Source organism: Procambarus clarkii, chromosome 16 (genome assembly GCF_040958095.1).
Source record: "Procambarus clarkii isolate CNS0578487 chromosome 16, FALCON_Pclarkii_2.0, whole genome shotgun sequence".
Lineage (NCBI taxonomy): Eukaryota > Metazoa > Arthropoda > Malacostraca > Decapoda > Cambaridae > Procambarus > Procambarus clarkii.
The window spans coordinates 37,293,299-37,307,173 of NC_091165.1; the positions used below are offsets into that span (position 1 = coordinate 37,293,299).

General features: G+C 49.3%; 1 protein-coding gene across 1 annotated transcript in view; it reads right to left on the minus strand.

Annotated features, from left to right (window-relative positions):
• The window catches only part of Usp39 (ubiquitin specific protease 39), a 99,537-nt gene that overhangs the window by 33,961 nt on the left and 51,701 nt on the right, over positions 1-13,875 (minus strand). Inside the window, exons 7-8 of the mRNA XM_045745644.2 lie at positions 10,301-10,459; positions 1,136-1,264 (exon numbers count right to left, since the gene is read on the minus strand). Coding sequence (XP_045601600.1) covers positions 1,136-1,264; positions 10,301-10,459 — 288 coding nt within the window. The remainder of the gene's footprint in view (positions 1-1,135; positions 1,265-10,300; positions 10,460-13,875) is intronic.

A 13,875-nucleotide genomic window follows, 5' to 3' on the forward strand; every position in this document is an offset into this window, starting at 1 on the left:
CAAACTACCCCTTACCCTAAGGAAAACAAGGGATGAAGAAAACCCCCAGCACTCTCAGAGTGGTCAATTACTGAGCAGCAAGAGACCAACAGAAGTAGACCCCAAGGTGACTTGTGGAAGATAACCCCAAGCCTCAAGGGCAGTACTTACAGGGCACCTAGGGAAGGGAACCCTAAGCACATGCAGCCCGAGTACCAGCGAAGATTACCCCAGGCTCAGGCACCACCCTGAAGACAGCACTAAACACAAGGCCCAGCACTGAGACAAGAGACAGGAGCTGGAGTCACACGATCAAGCCTCAATCACATTAGCCGAGAACTGGAGGAGTGGGTCGCTGACGCGAGGGGTCTCGTACTCCCTCTTCCTCCTCCTCCCATGGAGGGGAAAGCTGAGCAGACGGTGGCGCTGCAATGTGGTGATGTTATGCTTGTTTGCTTGTTTTTCTTTGGGGAATTCTGTCCACTTGTTTGACTTTTAGTAGTAGTTTCAACCAGAATAGGGGGTTTGTTTTGGGATGCTTACCTTTCTGGGTGCCTGATTTGGCCAATGGTAGATATAGAATGTTCCAAATCACATGTGCATTTCTACAGGTTATTGCTCCTCGTGCCTCTCTGAGGGGACCAGGTTCTGGCTCGTGGTCCCCGGTAGGCTTAAGAACTCCATCCACACTGACTGATGCCAAAGTCTAATAGTTTCATATCAGCCTGGAAAAGCTCAGGGAAGCCGAAGGGACTCCCCCTAGAACGTTCTTTCTAACATCCCTGTGACCCATTTGGGTACTCAATTTCCATCTGTGTCCCCTTATTTGCGTACCAACCGTGTTAAACAGTTTATCCTTATCTACCCTGTCAATTCCTCTGAAAATTTTATAGGTAGTGATCATGTCCTGCTTTACTCTTCTGTCTTCCAATGTCGTGAGGTGCATTTCACGCAGCCTTTCCTCGTAACTCATGCCTCTTAATTCTGGGACTAGCTTAGTGGCATACCTCTGAACTTTTTCGAGCTTCGTATTGTGCTCATTGGCCTATGAGTTCAACATAATAAAGTAGATGATACATAACCTTTGAGGGTTAAAGATTTTTGGAATGAATAATAATTAAAAGAGGCAGATAATCATGTCTAGAAAATAACTCACCTTGTGATACAAGATGAGATATGGGGGAAGTCCTGTCAACTGGAATCTCTTGAGAATGCTCTCTTTGTAGGTCTGATATTCCTTTCCTGTTTTCCCATCAAACTTGCTAAGCAATAGATACAAGCTCACCTAAAAAGCAAGATAAATTATGTAACCATAATATGCTCACAAAAAACTGTTACATGTTATTTTGGTATACACAACCTCAGGCACACACACACAAAGAGGCGAAGCTCAACCCCCACAAGCACAACTAGACGAGTACAAGTTATAATTTGTGCTTAAAGATGTCAGATGTGAGAAAAATATAACATTTGTATAAACTAAATCCCAAAGAGTTTGTGTGTACCCAAGAGAAAAGGTAGACCAACATCTACTCAGATTTGGTGTTCACCCATGCATGTCTGTTATGGCTATCCATACCAAAGCTATACAGGTGGCTGTGTGCCTTATCCTGATCAACACACATTCACTCTTGGCCTGCCAGACATACGGACAGCCACCATACACAGCTGCCTTGTCAAACACCATACAAATATGATGAGTCAATCCATTAGCATAATGTCTGCCAGTGCTAAGGGCTCATTACCAATATTGGTAATCTTGCACACAGTTCTGTAAACACTCACTATCCTGATATGATCTTTGTCCTAGAAACATTTCTGGATGATAAGGCTCATGAGAACTTTGCCAAGATTGGCAGATCTTGGATTGAATTGGATTGAACTATATCTTGTGGATGTGTCAGACAGGCAGGGCCAAGGAGGGAAAGTTGTAGTTTGCTTCAGAAAATCTGTACATTGCAACTTATTGATGTCATCACCCATGTTCCTCTACAATTATAGGTAGGGTGCTTCCCCCAGTCAACTTCACAATGGACACTCTCGACTCTCTATTAATGCAACATAACTGTTAGCATATTACAATTGTGGAAGACCTCAACTAGTATCTCATTCAGAGAGATATGGTACCTTAGTCTACTTGCAAAGCTTCATGCACTGTGTATCTCTGCTTCACCTTACAGGTAGTTAAGGACTACCTTCAGCAGTAGACTACGGGTGGTACTCGATATAACAATCAGAAAGCCACTCAGTTGGTACCTACCTTGAGTATGCTACACTCTCATGGATGATCTCCCCCCCCCCTCCATTATTTATCAAAATTCTGGCTAAGATAGTGATATATGCCAGAAGACTTGTGTATAGTCTTGACCCATCCTAGTTCGATTGGTCAATACATCAGTGATTTCAACACCAAAGAGTTATTGGTGGCTTATTTTTATTTATAAGTCCAATGTTCTCAAGATTTCCCACCTAGCCCAACTGTATGGATAACAAAAGTTGGCAACTGCAACACAATGGAATGGAATTTAATGGAATGCATTAGGAAGTGATGTGGTGGAGGCTGACTCCATACACAGTTTCAAGTGTAGATATGACAGAGCCCGATAGGCTCAGGAATCTGTACACCTGTTGATTGACGGTTGAGAGGCGGGACCAAAGAGCCAGAGCTCAACCCCCGCAAACACAACTAGGTGAGTACAAGGCAATCAGCCACCAAAAGCCTACCACAAGCTATTTCATACTCAATTACATCACTCCATCAGTGCTCATTTATTCCTAGGCTTACCTTCACTTGGAACATGTTCTCTCCATATGTAGATACACATGAAATCAATTAAACTGACTTATGAAAGATCTAGCACACAGTTGGCTAAACCTTCATCCAATAACATGACTAAATGACCAATAAATAAAGATAACTCCTAATGGAAACTTATTAATAAGCTCATAAAATAGATAAGATTCTAGGGTCAGGCTTCATATGAGATGATGCAGGATTTCCTCCAGAGAAAAAAAAAACCAGCGTTGAATGTAATGAAACGCCATTTTCTGGGTGAGCCCCGGAGGCTCCCTGGAGCTTATCGGGCTAATGTGTGTTATGTTAGACCGGGACATTAGCTAAGGAGTTCAGACCTACCAGGGACCAGCGCCAGAACCTGGCCCCTTCAGAGAGGTTTCAGGGAGCAATGGCCCTGGAAAACCCCATATGGTTGGGGGTTTTCCTTATCTGCCATCGACCGGGGTTAGGCACCCAGAAAGGTAGGCGTAACAAAACAAACCCCACATGGTAAGAAACTACAACAAAAACCGAACAGAGAGGTAGAAAACTCCCTACAATCCCAAGGAAACAAGCAAACAAGCAAACATCACACTTTACTGCCGCGCCGATCGTCCGTGCAGCCCTCCCCACCCCGGGAGGGGGAGGGGGGAGCCCCGGACCTACCGCGCCGGCTGCCAAGCTCCAGTTCGGAAGCTAAGCGTCAACCAACGCGAAAAAACCGCCGACCGGTGGGAGGGAGGGTTTCCAGGGAGCCTCCGGGGCTCACCCAGAAAATGGCGTTTCATTACATTCAACGCTGGTTTTCTGTGGGGAGCCCCTACGGCTCCCTGGAGCTTCATACCCAAAGAGAAGGAAAAGAAAGGGCTAACCCGGGAGGCGGCCGCCACAAACTCTGCAACGCAAAGCCAAGACAACCGGTCGCAAACCTGCGACCCAAGGCAACAAGAACGCCCAAGAACAGACGCACACATGGATGGGCGGCCAAAAACCTGTGCGACCCACAATTCCCTGCGCCCGAAATGAGCCCGAGACGTCACCAACACAGCAGCAATTGCTGCAAACGTCTGAACAGCACGGGCGCAAAGACAGACCGCAGTAAGAAGGAAAACACTGCGGACGACCCGGGAGACCCGAGCCCTGAAAACAGGGAACGAAGGAACCGGATCAACCACAGCGCATCCCCAGGCACGGTACGCCGGCAACAGCAAAAAGCACAACTGGACAACACAGGACGCACCCACCGGCCAAACCAAACAAGTACCAACACCCCAAGAACCCCTCCGGAAAGCAGCCGTCTCGACCGTCGCCAGGACAGAGAAAGGCTGCACACCAATAAAGCTACCACCAGTACCAAAGAGGAGGAAACTGAAACCGAAGGGGCTACCACAAACTGAGGGGAAGAGAAGAAGGCACCCTGAACAAGGACCAGGATGGCTCAGGCGACTCATGAGCAGGCCGGAGGGGAAACAAAACGCGAGAAGACGCAATAAACGTCATACAGTCTCCAAGACGAAGCTCGCAGGTGGGACACCGTCAACAAAGCCACCTGAACACCATAGAGATGGCGATACCTGCCTCAAAATACCAGACGCGAAGAGCCAAAGAGAAGGGCGAACCAGTCACGGACAGGACCGATTCGGCCTGCTGAAAGAGGCGAAGCCTCAGGAAAAACGCCCCGGGTACGGACACCTATCAAGCAGCGTCTGAAAAGAAGGCCGGGCCGGCCACAGTGGAACCATAAGGACTGTTCTCGTGGGAATGGGCTGCAACTGAGCCAGAACCCGAAGCAACAGCTGGACCGGGAGAAGAGGTACAGGTACCCCCCACCTCGACCAGGCCTGCCGAAAGCCTCCACCGTGAAGTCCTCGCAGGTGGGAAGGGCGCCACAAAACGGGCGACGCCTAGACCACGCCGACCCGAAGACGTCCATGGCCATGAGTCCATAAGCCCAACAGAGCCAACAAAACGCATCGGCGACGACTGGCCAACCCACGAAGAGGAATGAACCGAGACAGCTGTCCACCAGGACGCAGGACACACCCCGGACACGAACCACACGGTTAACCAAACCCCCTGTGGTTCCGGCAAGAACCACCGGAGAACAGTCCAAACAGAGCTGAATGGTAGAGTACCTAGGGACCCAAACCCTCCGAAGCGCAAACCAGACAGCCATGAACACCTGAACCGGGCTGTGAGCCCGACGGACAGACAGACTCCATCAACCTCGGCCGACCTGGTGAGCACTGGTCACAAAGCCCCAGCCGAGAGACGACCCGTCCGTGAACACATCGAGCGAAGGCTCGGGGAGCCGCCAAGGCACGGAACCCCGAAAACCCCAAAGAGGAAGCTGGTGACGCAGCACCAACACCAGATCCCCAGAGGAACCCAAGGAATGCAAGAGGCGGAAGTGGAGTCTCCGTAGGAACCAACCGACGCTGGAGCCAAACCCGACTCCGCGGGCAGACAAGCACGCCGAAGTGCAAACTCCCGCACAACCGCCCAAGCAACCGCTGAGCAACCCGGGACCCCCTCCTGAACAGCCAAAGGCGGGACCACAGCCACAGTAACACTTCTGGAGGGAAGACAATGAGGGGCCCAAGAGCCTGAAACAAGGCCCAGGTCCGAACCCGGGACGGAAACAGAAGGTAAAACCTCCAGATCACCAGGAAACCAAACCCAGCGATCTGGAAAGAACCATCCCCTGGCGAGCAGACAAGCGGACTGACTGGGAGCCCACTCCAGCCAGTCGTCGAGGTAGGCCAGACACCGAATCTCAGACGCAGACAGGGCACTAAGATCCGGTAAAGATGCAAAGAGTATACAAAGTGCCCTTCACAAAATAGGGAATGCAATAAAAACAGCAAACCTGAAGCCCCACCACCAAAGCAGTGTAAGACAATCATATGAAGACATATTATGACATATGACAATCATTATATGACAATATGACAATTATAATCAAAGCATTATATGACAAAGAGTGCTGGGAAGACGGGACACCACGAGAGGAGCTCTCATCCTGTAACTACACTTAGATAAGTACACATAGGTAATTACCAACCGTGCTAGCCCCAGAAAAACTGGAGAGGAACGTGCCAAGAAGTGACCTGGAGGTCCAGGGCCACCATCCACGCACCCGGCCCTAACAGAATCCGAACAGGAGACAACAGTCCTCCGAGCAGGGCAGAGGATCCAGGGCGCAGACGGAAGTAGTCCAGAAGAACTGCAGACTGGAAAAGCTCATGACTGCAAAGAGCAGACGGGAAAAACTCATGACTGCAAAGAGCAGACGGGAAGCCCAGAAGGATGGGGCGGATCGACCACGCCCCACGCACCCACGAAGAGGAAATGACGAAGCGCAGGGAAGAAGCCCACCCCGCCAGCTCTGAACCCCCCCCAAGGGGGAGAAGCCGTCCTCCGACGCCAGCCGAGGCCGGAAGACAACCCAAAGCGCCCACCAACAGCGGGACCAAGCGAGAGGCAACAGAGCAAGCAGCTCCCCCAGCGCCCAGTCAACAGAGAAGGGAACAGAACCCCTTCAGAAAGAAAAAGTACACTACCGAAGTCATGAGGAGAGACTACGGGAATGAAACCACACTTCGCTGGAAGAGGAAGTGAGGGGAGACCTGATCACCACATACAAGATACCCAAGGGAATCAACAGGGTTGAGAAGGACAGGATATGTAACACAAGGGGCACACGCACTAGGGGACACAGGTGGAAACTGAGTACCCAAAAGAGCCACAGATAGAATTAGTTTTTTTTTTTTTTTTTTTTTTTTTTTTTTTGAGTGTCAGAATGGGAACGGGAAAGCACTAAGAAGTAATGTGGCGACTCCTCACACAAGTAACGAGGCTGACCCCCATACAATGTCACATGTAGACATGACAGAGCCCAAGAGGCACAGGAACCGATACACCTGTTGACGGACGGTTGAGAGGCAGGACCAAGGAGCCAGAGCTCAACCCCCACAAGCACAACTAGGTGAGGACATATATTGTAAAAGCACAAGCCGCCGACTAGTGGCAAAGAGCACTACGCCGGCCAGGCAAAGAAGGCACAAAACTGCATCAAAAGGCCCACCTCGACAGCAAAACCACAACATGTGCCAAGACTCAAAAAGCTCAGTCTGCAAGCCAGGAAGACCCCGGAACCCCAAAAGGCAGAACCGGGTCACACGAGGAAACAAAGTCCCCTGAACCCACAAAAGGGGGCCCAAGAGGAAGAAACCTCCAGAACGAAACCAAGGAACCCAAAGGAACCCAGAATCGAACCAGGGGGAGCCCAAACCACCACATTTGCCGGCGGAGAACACCACTAAAAGGCAAAGCACAGACCCCAGCAGAACGCCCTGGGAAAACGGTCCCAACAGACCGAAAACCGAGGGGCAAGGTGTGGGAGCAAGCATACCAGCCAGGGGCACTGAGCCTAAACCCAGAGGCTCAGACCCAAAATCAACACCCAAACGTTCCCAGAGGAACAGGCAACGGCAAGAAAACACCAGAAAACAAAGAAACGACAACAGGAGAACAAAAACCCTGCAAATTTTTTGAAAACTCACCAGAGACGCTCGCTCGCACACCCAGACGCATGTAAACAAACCGCAACGCCGCCCTGGTGGCCACGCCGGGAAACCGGCAGACGAAAATGGCCGCCAGCAGGGGCTGTGACTGACGCTTAATACACAAAAACACGCCAGCAAATGTGGGAAGCTAGCAGACTGGAAGGGCGAAAAACGACGCCCAACAGCAGAAAAACCCCTGAAGGGGCAAAACCGCCCCAGAACTGCTAGTAGGCATCCCCCACAGCCCCGGGAACCAACAACAGAGGCCCCGGGGCAGAGCCGGCCTCCAAGCCCTCCGCCCTGAAAGAAAAGCAAGACCCATGGGAAAGGCAACAAGAAAGGGCCGCTGGTAAGACCCAGAAGCCTTGGCAGGAGGCACAGGCTCAAACCTCCGTCCCCAACCCGAACGGGGCATCCCCCGAAAACCGCCCGAGTCTCTGCCGCAACTGAACCCCGCCCCGACCCCGAAACACGCAGACGGTCCGGAGCCGGGAACATGGAGAGAAAGGGGCGAGCAGCACCTAACCAAACGAGGCGGCCACGGGGCATTCGAGTGGGAAACCAACCTAGCATGTTGCAGCAACCTAACCTAGCTTGCAACACGGATGCCGCCTGTACTCTGAACAGTAATAACATCAGGAGAGTACTGGAGAACAAGCAGAGAATCACTCGCAAGACTCCGGGTCAAGGTGTCAGTGACCCAACAGGCAGCATGACGGAGGTAAAAATGGCGATTGTCACCCGGAGACAAGGGAACAGCAACCAACGATCCCGTACAAGACGGGTTGGAACCCGGAAGACACATTCAATGGTCCCCCGAGCCCAGACAGGGGTTTCCAGGGCCCGTAGGGTAACAACTACGGGAAGCCCGGGCAAGGTGTTGCTAACCGGTTAAGAAACCCAAACATAACAAGAGGGTAGATTATAGCACTGAAAACCCCCGAGACGTGTACAAGCACGGGGGCCTAGCAGAGGGCCGCCAAACACTACCAGTGGAACTATAACCACCTTAGGCAGACCCCCACCAGGCAAGAAAATGAAAAACAAAAGAAAAACCCCGCAAAAGTACACCGTCTCCAGAGGCAACAGAAACCGGCCGCCGCTTAGGTGGCAGGCTGCGCAACACCTTGACGCCCTAACCAGCACAATACCAATCCCTACCCAGGGCCAAACAAGGGCCCCAAGCCCCAGCTGGCCCCAAGGGCGAGGCAAATGCCGAGCAGCAAGAACCTCTACGGGAATGGTTCCCGAACGCCCCAGGGAAGATAACCCTGTAACGCAAGGGCAGTACTCACAGGGCGCTTAGGGAAGTCAGCCACTAAGCACATGCAGCCCCGGCACTGATGAAGTACTCCTGGCCACCGCACACCACAACACACGGCAGTGAACGCCACACAAGGCAAACACCGCCTAGGAAACTGAGGCCAGAGAAGCGTCAATCCCGGTTGACATTAGCGAACGAACTGAAGCTTGGCAGCCGGCGCGGTAGGTCCGGGGCTCCCCCCTCCCCCTCCCGGGGTGGGGAGGGCTGCGCGGACGATCGGCGCGGCAGTAAAGTGTGATGTTTGCTTGTTTGCTTGTTTCCTTGGGATTGTAGGGAGTTTTCTACCTCTCTGTTCGGTTTTTGTTGTAGTTTCTTACCATGTGGGGTTTGTTTTGTTACGCCTACCTTTCTGGGTGCCTAACCCCGGTCGATGGCAGATAAGGAAAACCCCCAACCATATGGGGTTTTCCAGGGCCATTGCTCCCTGAAACCTCTCTGAAGGGGCCAGGTTCTGGCGCTGGTCCCTGGTAGGTCTGAACTCCTTAGCTAATGTCCCGGTCTAACATAACACACATTAGCCCGATAAGCTCCAGGGAGCCGTAGGGGCTCCCCACAGAAAAAGCTACAAATCCCCAGCAGGAATCGACAGATTAACAGTTTCCAATGTTGACACGGAAGGGAGCAAACCCCTGTAAAAGCCAAGCTATACCCACAGCTAAACCATGGCCAGATTCCAAAACCCTCAGACAGCTTAGAGCAATGGGGGGAAGATGGAGGGGAGGCCAAAATGTTTGGTGAACTATGCCAGATGGAACTGGGGAAGGAGGAATAGCGGCAAACATAAAACAGAAGGAAATCAACAGCCACTCCAACTAAGATGCTGAAACACCACTGAGCCCAACTCCAGAACATCCATACGAGCACAAAGCTGTAAACCACAAACACAGGCAAAGCAAACCTTGATAAGCCTCTTCCCTAGAAGGAGGCTTAGCTACAAAAGACAGTAAACACAAATGAGTCATTACCATGTCACTTCACCCAGATATTGGGCAAATTTCCTGCCACCCTCTTCAATTTTGATGCAGTTTGGTACATTTATAGTTCTCAGTGAGAAACTGAATGACTTTTTTCTCCCATTTGTAGCTAAAATTGTTCTGAAGATACACAACCTAGAATTTTGCACAAATGGTAAATTTTCCAAGATCGTGCCTTAATTCAAGAAGACATATCTCGGCTCGTATGGCACATCCAGAGCTCATTCAAATGCCATTTTAAAGCTATTGAGTGGCTCTCTAACATTTATTCTATACACATTTAAGATCAGGGTTGAAATAAGAAGGTTAACCTTTACTTTAACCTTTGTAAGATCATTTGACATTAACTCTGATTTTTCAAACTCAAATAAATCATCACTTGGTATAAATGTGTATATTTTAGTATACAATATAAATTTTTTTAGGGTATTAATTTATTTTCCGAGCTACATTCATTTTACTGGACCTAACCTTAGCTTTTGACCTTGAGTACAAATCCAAACTTTCAAACCCTGAGATCACATCACAATGCTCATACAGTACTATTCAAATTACTTGTGCTGTCTCGACCTGAGTACTGCTCGATAATCATTTTTCCCTTGCAGAGCAGAAGAGATTGCTGAGTATTCAAACATTTATTTTACCCGAGTTCAGATTTTGGAAATACACCTTCCCTTACCTGTGGTATGATGTTTTCTTTTTTTTCATCCTTGAATAGTGGAGGCTGAGGCAAGTCACAGGTGAGGTAGAGAAATGGGCTCTCCTCCATCTTCACTTGGTATTCTGCAGACTGCAATAACCGCTTTCTTTCTTTCTCATCTATTTCCACTGGCAAGATCTGCAAAAGGAAAACAGAATCAGAAACTTTATTGATAATTAAAACAAATCGTTACAATTCTGCATAGACTGAACAAGAGTACAACAGTATAAATCAAACTTACATTTTCAGGTATAAATTGAATAACATTTAGCTTACAATTTGAATGGCAATGTACAGTGGTAAAACAATGTGAAGTTTACTATTGGAGTAGAGAGTCAGATACAGTATTAGCAAAATGTACATATGACCACATGCTTTCTGGACACCACTTAAAGATACGTTGGTTTCTCATTTGGAAAGTGCGTGAATAAAAGTTGCGGCAAAGTGATGAGAGCGAGTGGCAGGGACATGTCACAGTGTTTGCTTGGGTTCCTGGTGCAGCACTGGAACATTCATTTCTCCGATTTTCTTTGATATATTAGTAAAATTTATGAACATCCATCTGCCGTATCTACTGTAAATGAAGATATTTTGTTAGTAATAACTTCAGCATGCAGAACCCAAAGAGAAAGCATTCAGTGATGAGTTTTGAAAAGAATGAATGAATGAAATAGTAGGGGAGTGTTGTCCCAAGAGATGTATGCACCGAGTACCAAATGAGCAAGACTACTTTCTCAGAAATTATTAAGGTTAGACACACCGAGAGGCTAGGCAGGCTTTAAGGCTAGGCAGGCTGTCAGGATGGACAGGTTGCACAGTTAACTGACAGACTAGACACTGTCAGGCAAAACCAGATGTCAGGATTGACTTGATAGGCACGCAACAAAATCAAGTCCTAGAGATGGGTGGACTGTGATCAAATCAAATCAAATCAAGACCAGTCTCCGTGGTGTACTGGTAAGACACTCACCGGTGTTCCGCGAGCGCTTTGTCCTGGGGTTCGTATCCTGGCCGGGAGGACTTACTGGGCACAAATCCTTAACTGTAGCCTCTGTTCAACTCAACAGTAAAATGTGTACTTGGTTGTAACAACGATTCTTCGCGGCGGGGATCGTATTCCAGGGACCTGCCCGAAGCGTTACGCATACTAGTGGCTGTACAAGAATGTAATAACTCTTGTATATATCTCAAAAAAAAAAAAAAAAAAATCTTCCTGTTGAACTCTCCCCCCCCTCCCTCTCTCCCACCACTCAAACTCTTCAGAACTCTACAAGTGCTTATCACTTGATGCAGGATTAACACCCTAACTGTGCATGCTATTAGATACATATTCTGTCATGCAAAAAAAAAAAAAAAAAAAAATATTTTTCTTTGGACATCATAATTAAGAATCAAGTAAGCATAAAAATCTATGTAAAACACCGGCGCTGAATGTAATGAAATGCCATTTTCTGGGTGAGACCCTGAGGCTACCCGGAGGCTCCACAGAGCTATCTGGGCTGATATGTATGTATAAGACCCAGGCATCAGTCAATGTGCATATGGTTCTAGGCCTACCAAGGACCATGAGCCAGAACCTAGCCCCCTCTGAGAGACATGAGGAGCAATGGTCTATAGACACCCCCGTGGGGTTGGAAGCATTCTATGTCTGCCATCGACCAGGTCAGGCACTCGAAAATGTAAGCACCCCAAAAAAAAAAATTCTAGTTAAAATATTGTTACTGAAAGCCGAACTAGTGGAGAGAACTCCCCAAATAAAAACGAGCAAACGAGCATGACGTCACACCGCTGTCTGTGCAACCTCCCTCCCTGGGAGAGGAAAGGGGAAGCCTCAGACCCCCTGCGTCGGCTATCCACCCTGTACTTTTGAGGCCAGATGTCAAAACATGCGAAAAACCGCTGACCAGAGGGAGGGAGGGCTGCCAGGAAGCCGCCTGATCTCACCTAGAAAATGGAGTTTCATTACATTCAACGCTGGTCTTCTGAGGGAAACCCCTTCGATTCCCCGGAGCTACAGTACTTACCCCAAAAACAACTCAAAATAGACCTACCAGGCAGGCAGTCAGCCCTCGCTCCTCAACTAGAAGTCGAGACAACTGGCTGCATCCGCCGACCCAATGCGACACAGGCCCGATTAGGCCTAGGAACATTAACACGGTAGTGAGTGGCGAGGTCCCTGTTCGACCTCCAAAAACCCCGTGCCCAAATGTCAACCCAAGACGTATTACTGAAGACGGCAGCCAAAGTAGCAAACTTACGAACGTCGTGGGCACAAGTATAGACCACAGCCTGGCTGGACTGAATAACCCCACGGACAACCTGGGAGACCCGAACCTTGGAACAGGAAAGAAAGGAAACCGGGTCAGCCCAAAGCACATCCCTGGCCATCCAGGCCGTGGCGCGCAGGTAACGGCAGAGAGCCGTAACCAGGCACGACACACGATGCACCCCCGGCCTGACCAATCAAGCATCAACAATCGTAGGACCCCTCCGGAAAGCAGCAGTCTCATTCTTCGCCAGAAAAGAAGGAGATGGCAACAAAAGAACAAACCTACCACCAGGACCAAAAGAGCAGAAACCCCTGCGCCGGAGGGGAGGATGAAGCTCCCAAACCCAACCCCCAAAGGCCAATGCAAACATGAAAAGAGCCTTCACCAAACAATCCTGAACGGAAGGGGCCACCACAAACCGAGGAGAAGAGAGAAAAGAAAGCACCCAGTCCAATGACCACGACGGCTCAAGCAGTGCATCGGTAAGCCAGAGATGAAACAACGCACAAGACAGCTTGTGAAACAGCACACAAGTAACATCTGGTTGATACCTGGTTGATGGGGTTCTGGGAGTTCTTCTACTCCCCGAGCCCGGCCCGAGGCCAGGCTTGACTTGTGAGTTTGGTCCACCAGGCTGTTGTTTGGAGCGGCCCGCAGGCCCACATACCCACCACAGCCCAGTTGGTCCGGCACTCCAAGAGGAAAGTAGATTTATTCCTCAAAGAAGATGTCCACGGTTGTTCCGGCAATATTTCTTATGCTCCCTGGGAGGGCGTTGAACAACCGCGGACCTCTGATGTTTATACAGTGTTCTCTGTGCCTATGGCACCCCTGCTCTTCACTGGTTCTATTCTGCATTTTCTTCCATATCGTTCACTCCAGTACAGTACGTTGTTATTTTACTGTGCAGGTTTGGTACTTGGCCCTCCAGTATCTTCCAGGTGTATATTATTTGATATCTCTCTCGTCTTCTTTCTAGTGAGTACATTTGGAGGGCTTTGAGACGATCCCAATAATTTAGGTGCTTTATCGCTTCTATGCGTACCGTATATGTCCTCTGTATTCCCTCTATTTCAGCAATCTCTCCTTCTCTGAAGGAGGAAGTGAGTACTGTGTAGTACTCAAGACGGGACAACACAAGTGACTTGAAGAGTACAACCATTGTGGTGGGATCCCTGGATTTGAAAGTTTTCGTAATCCATCCGATCATTTTTCTGGCTGACGCAATATTTGCTTGGTTATGCTCCCTAAATGTTAGGTCGTCAGACATCATTATTCCCAAAT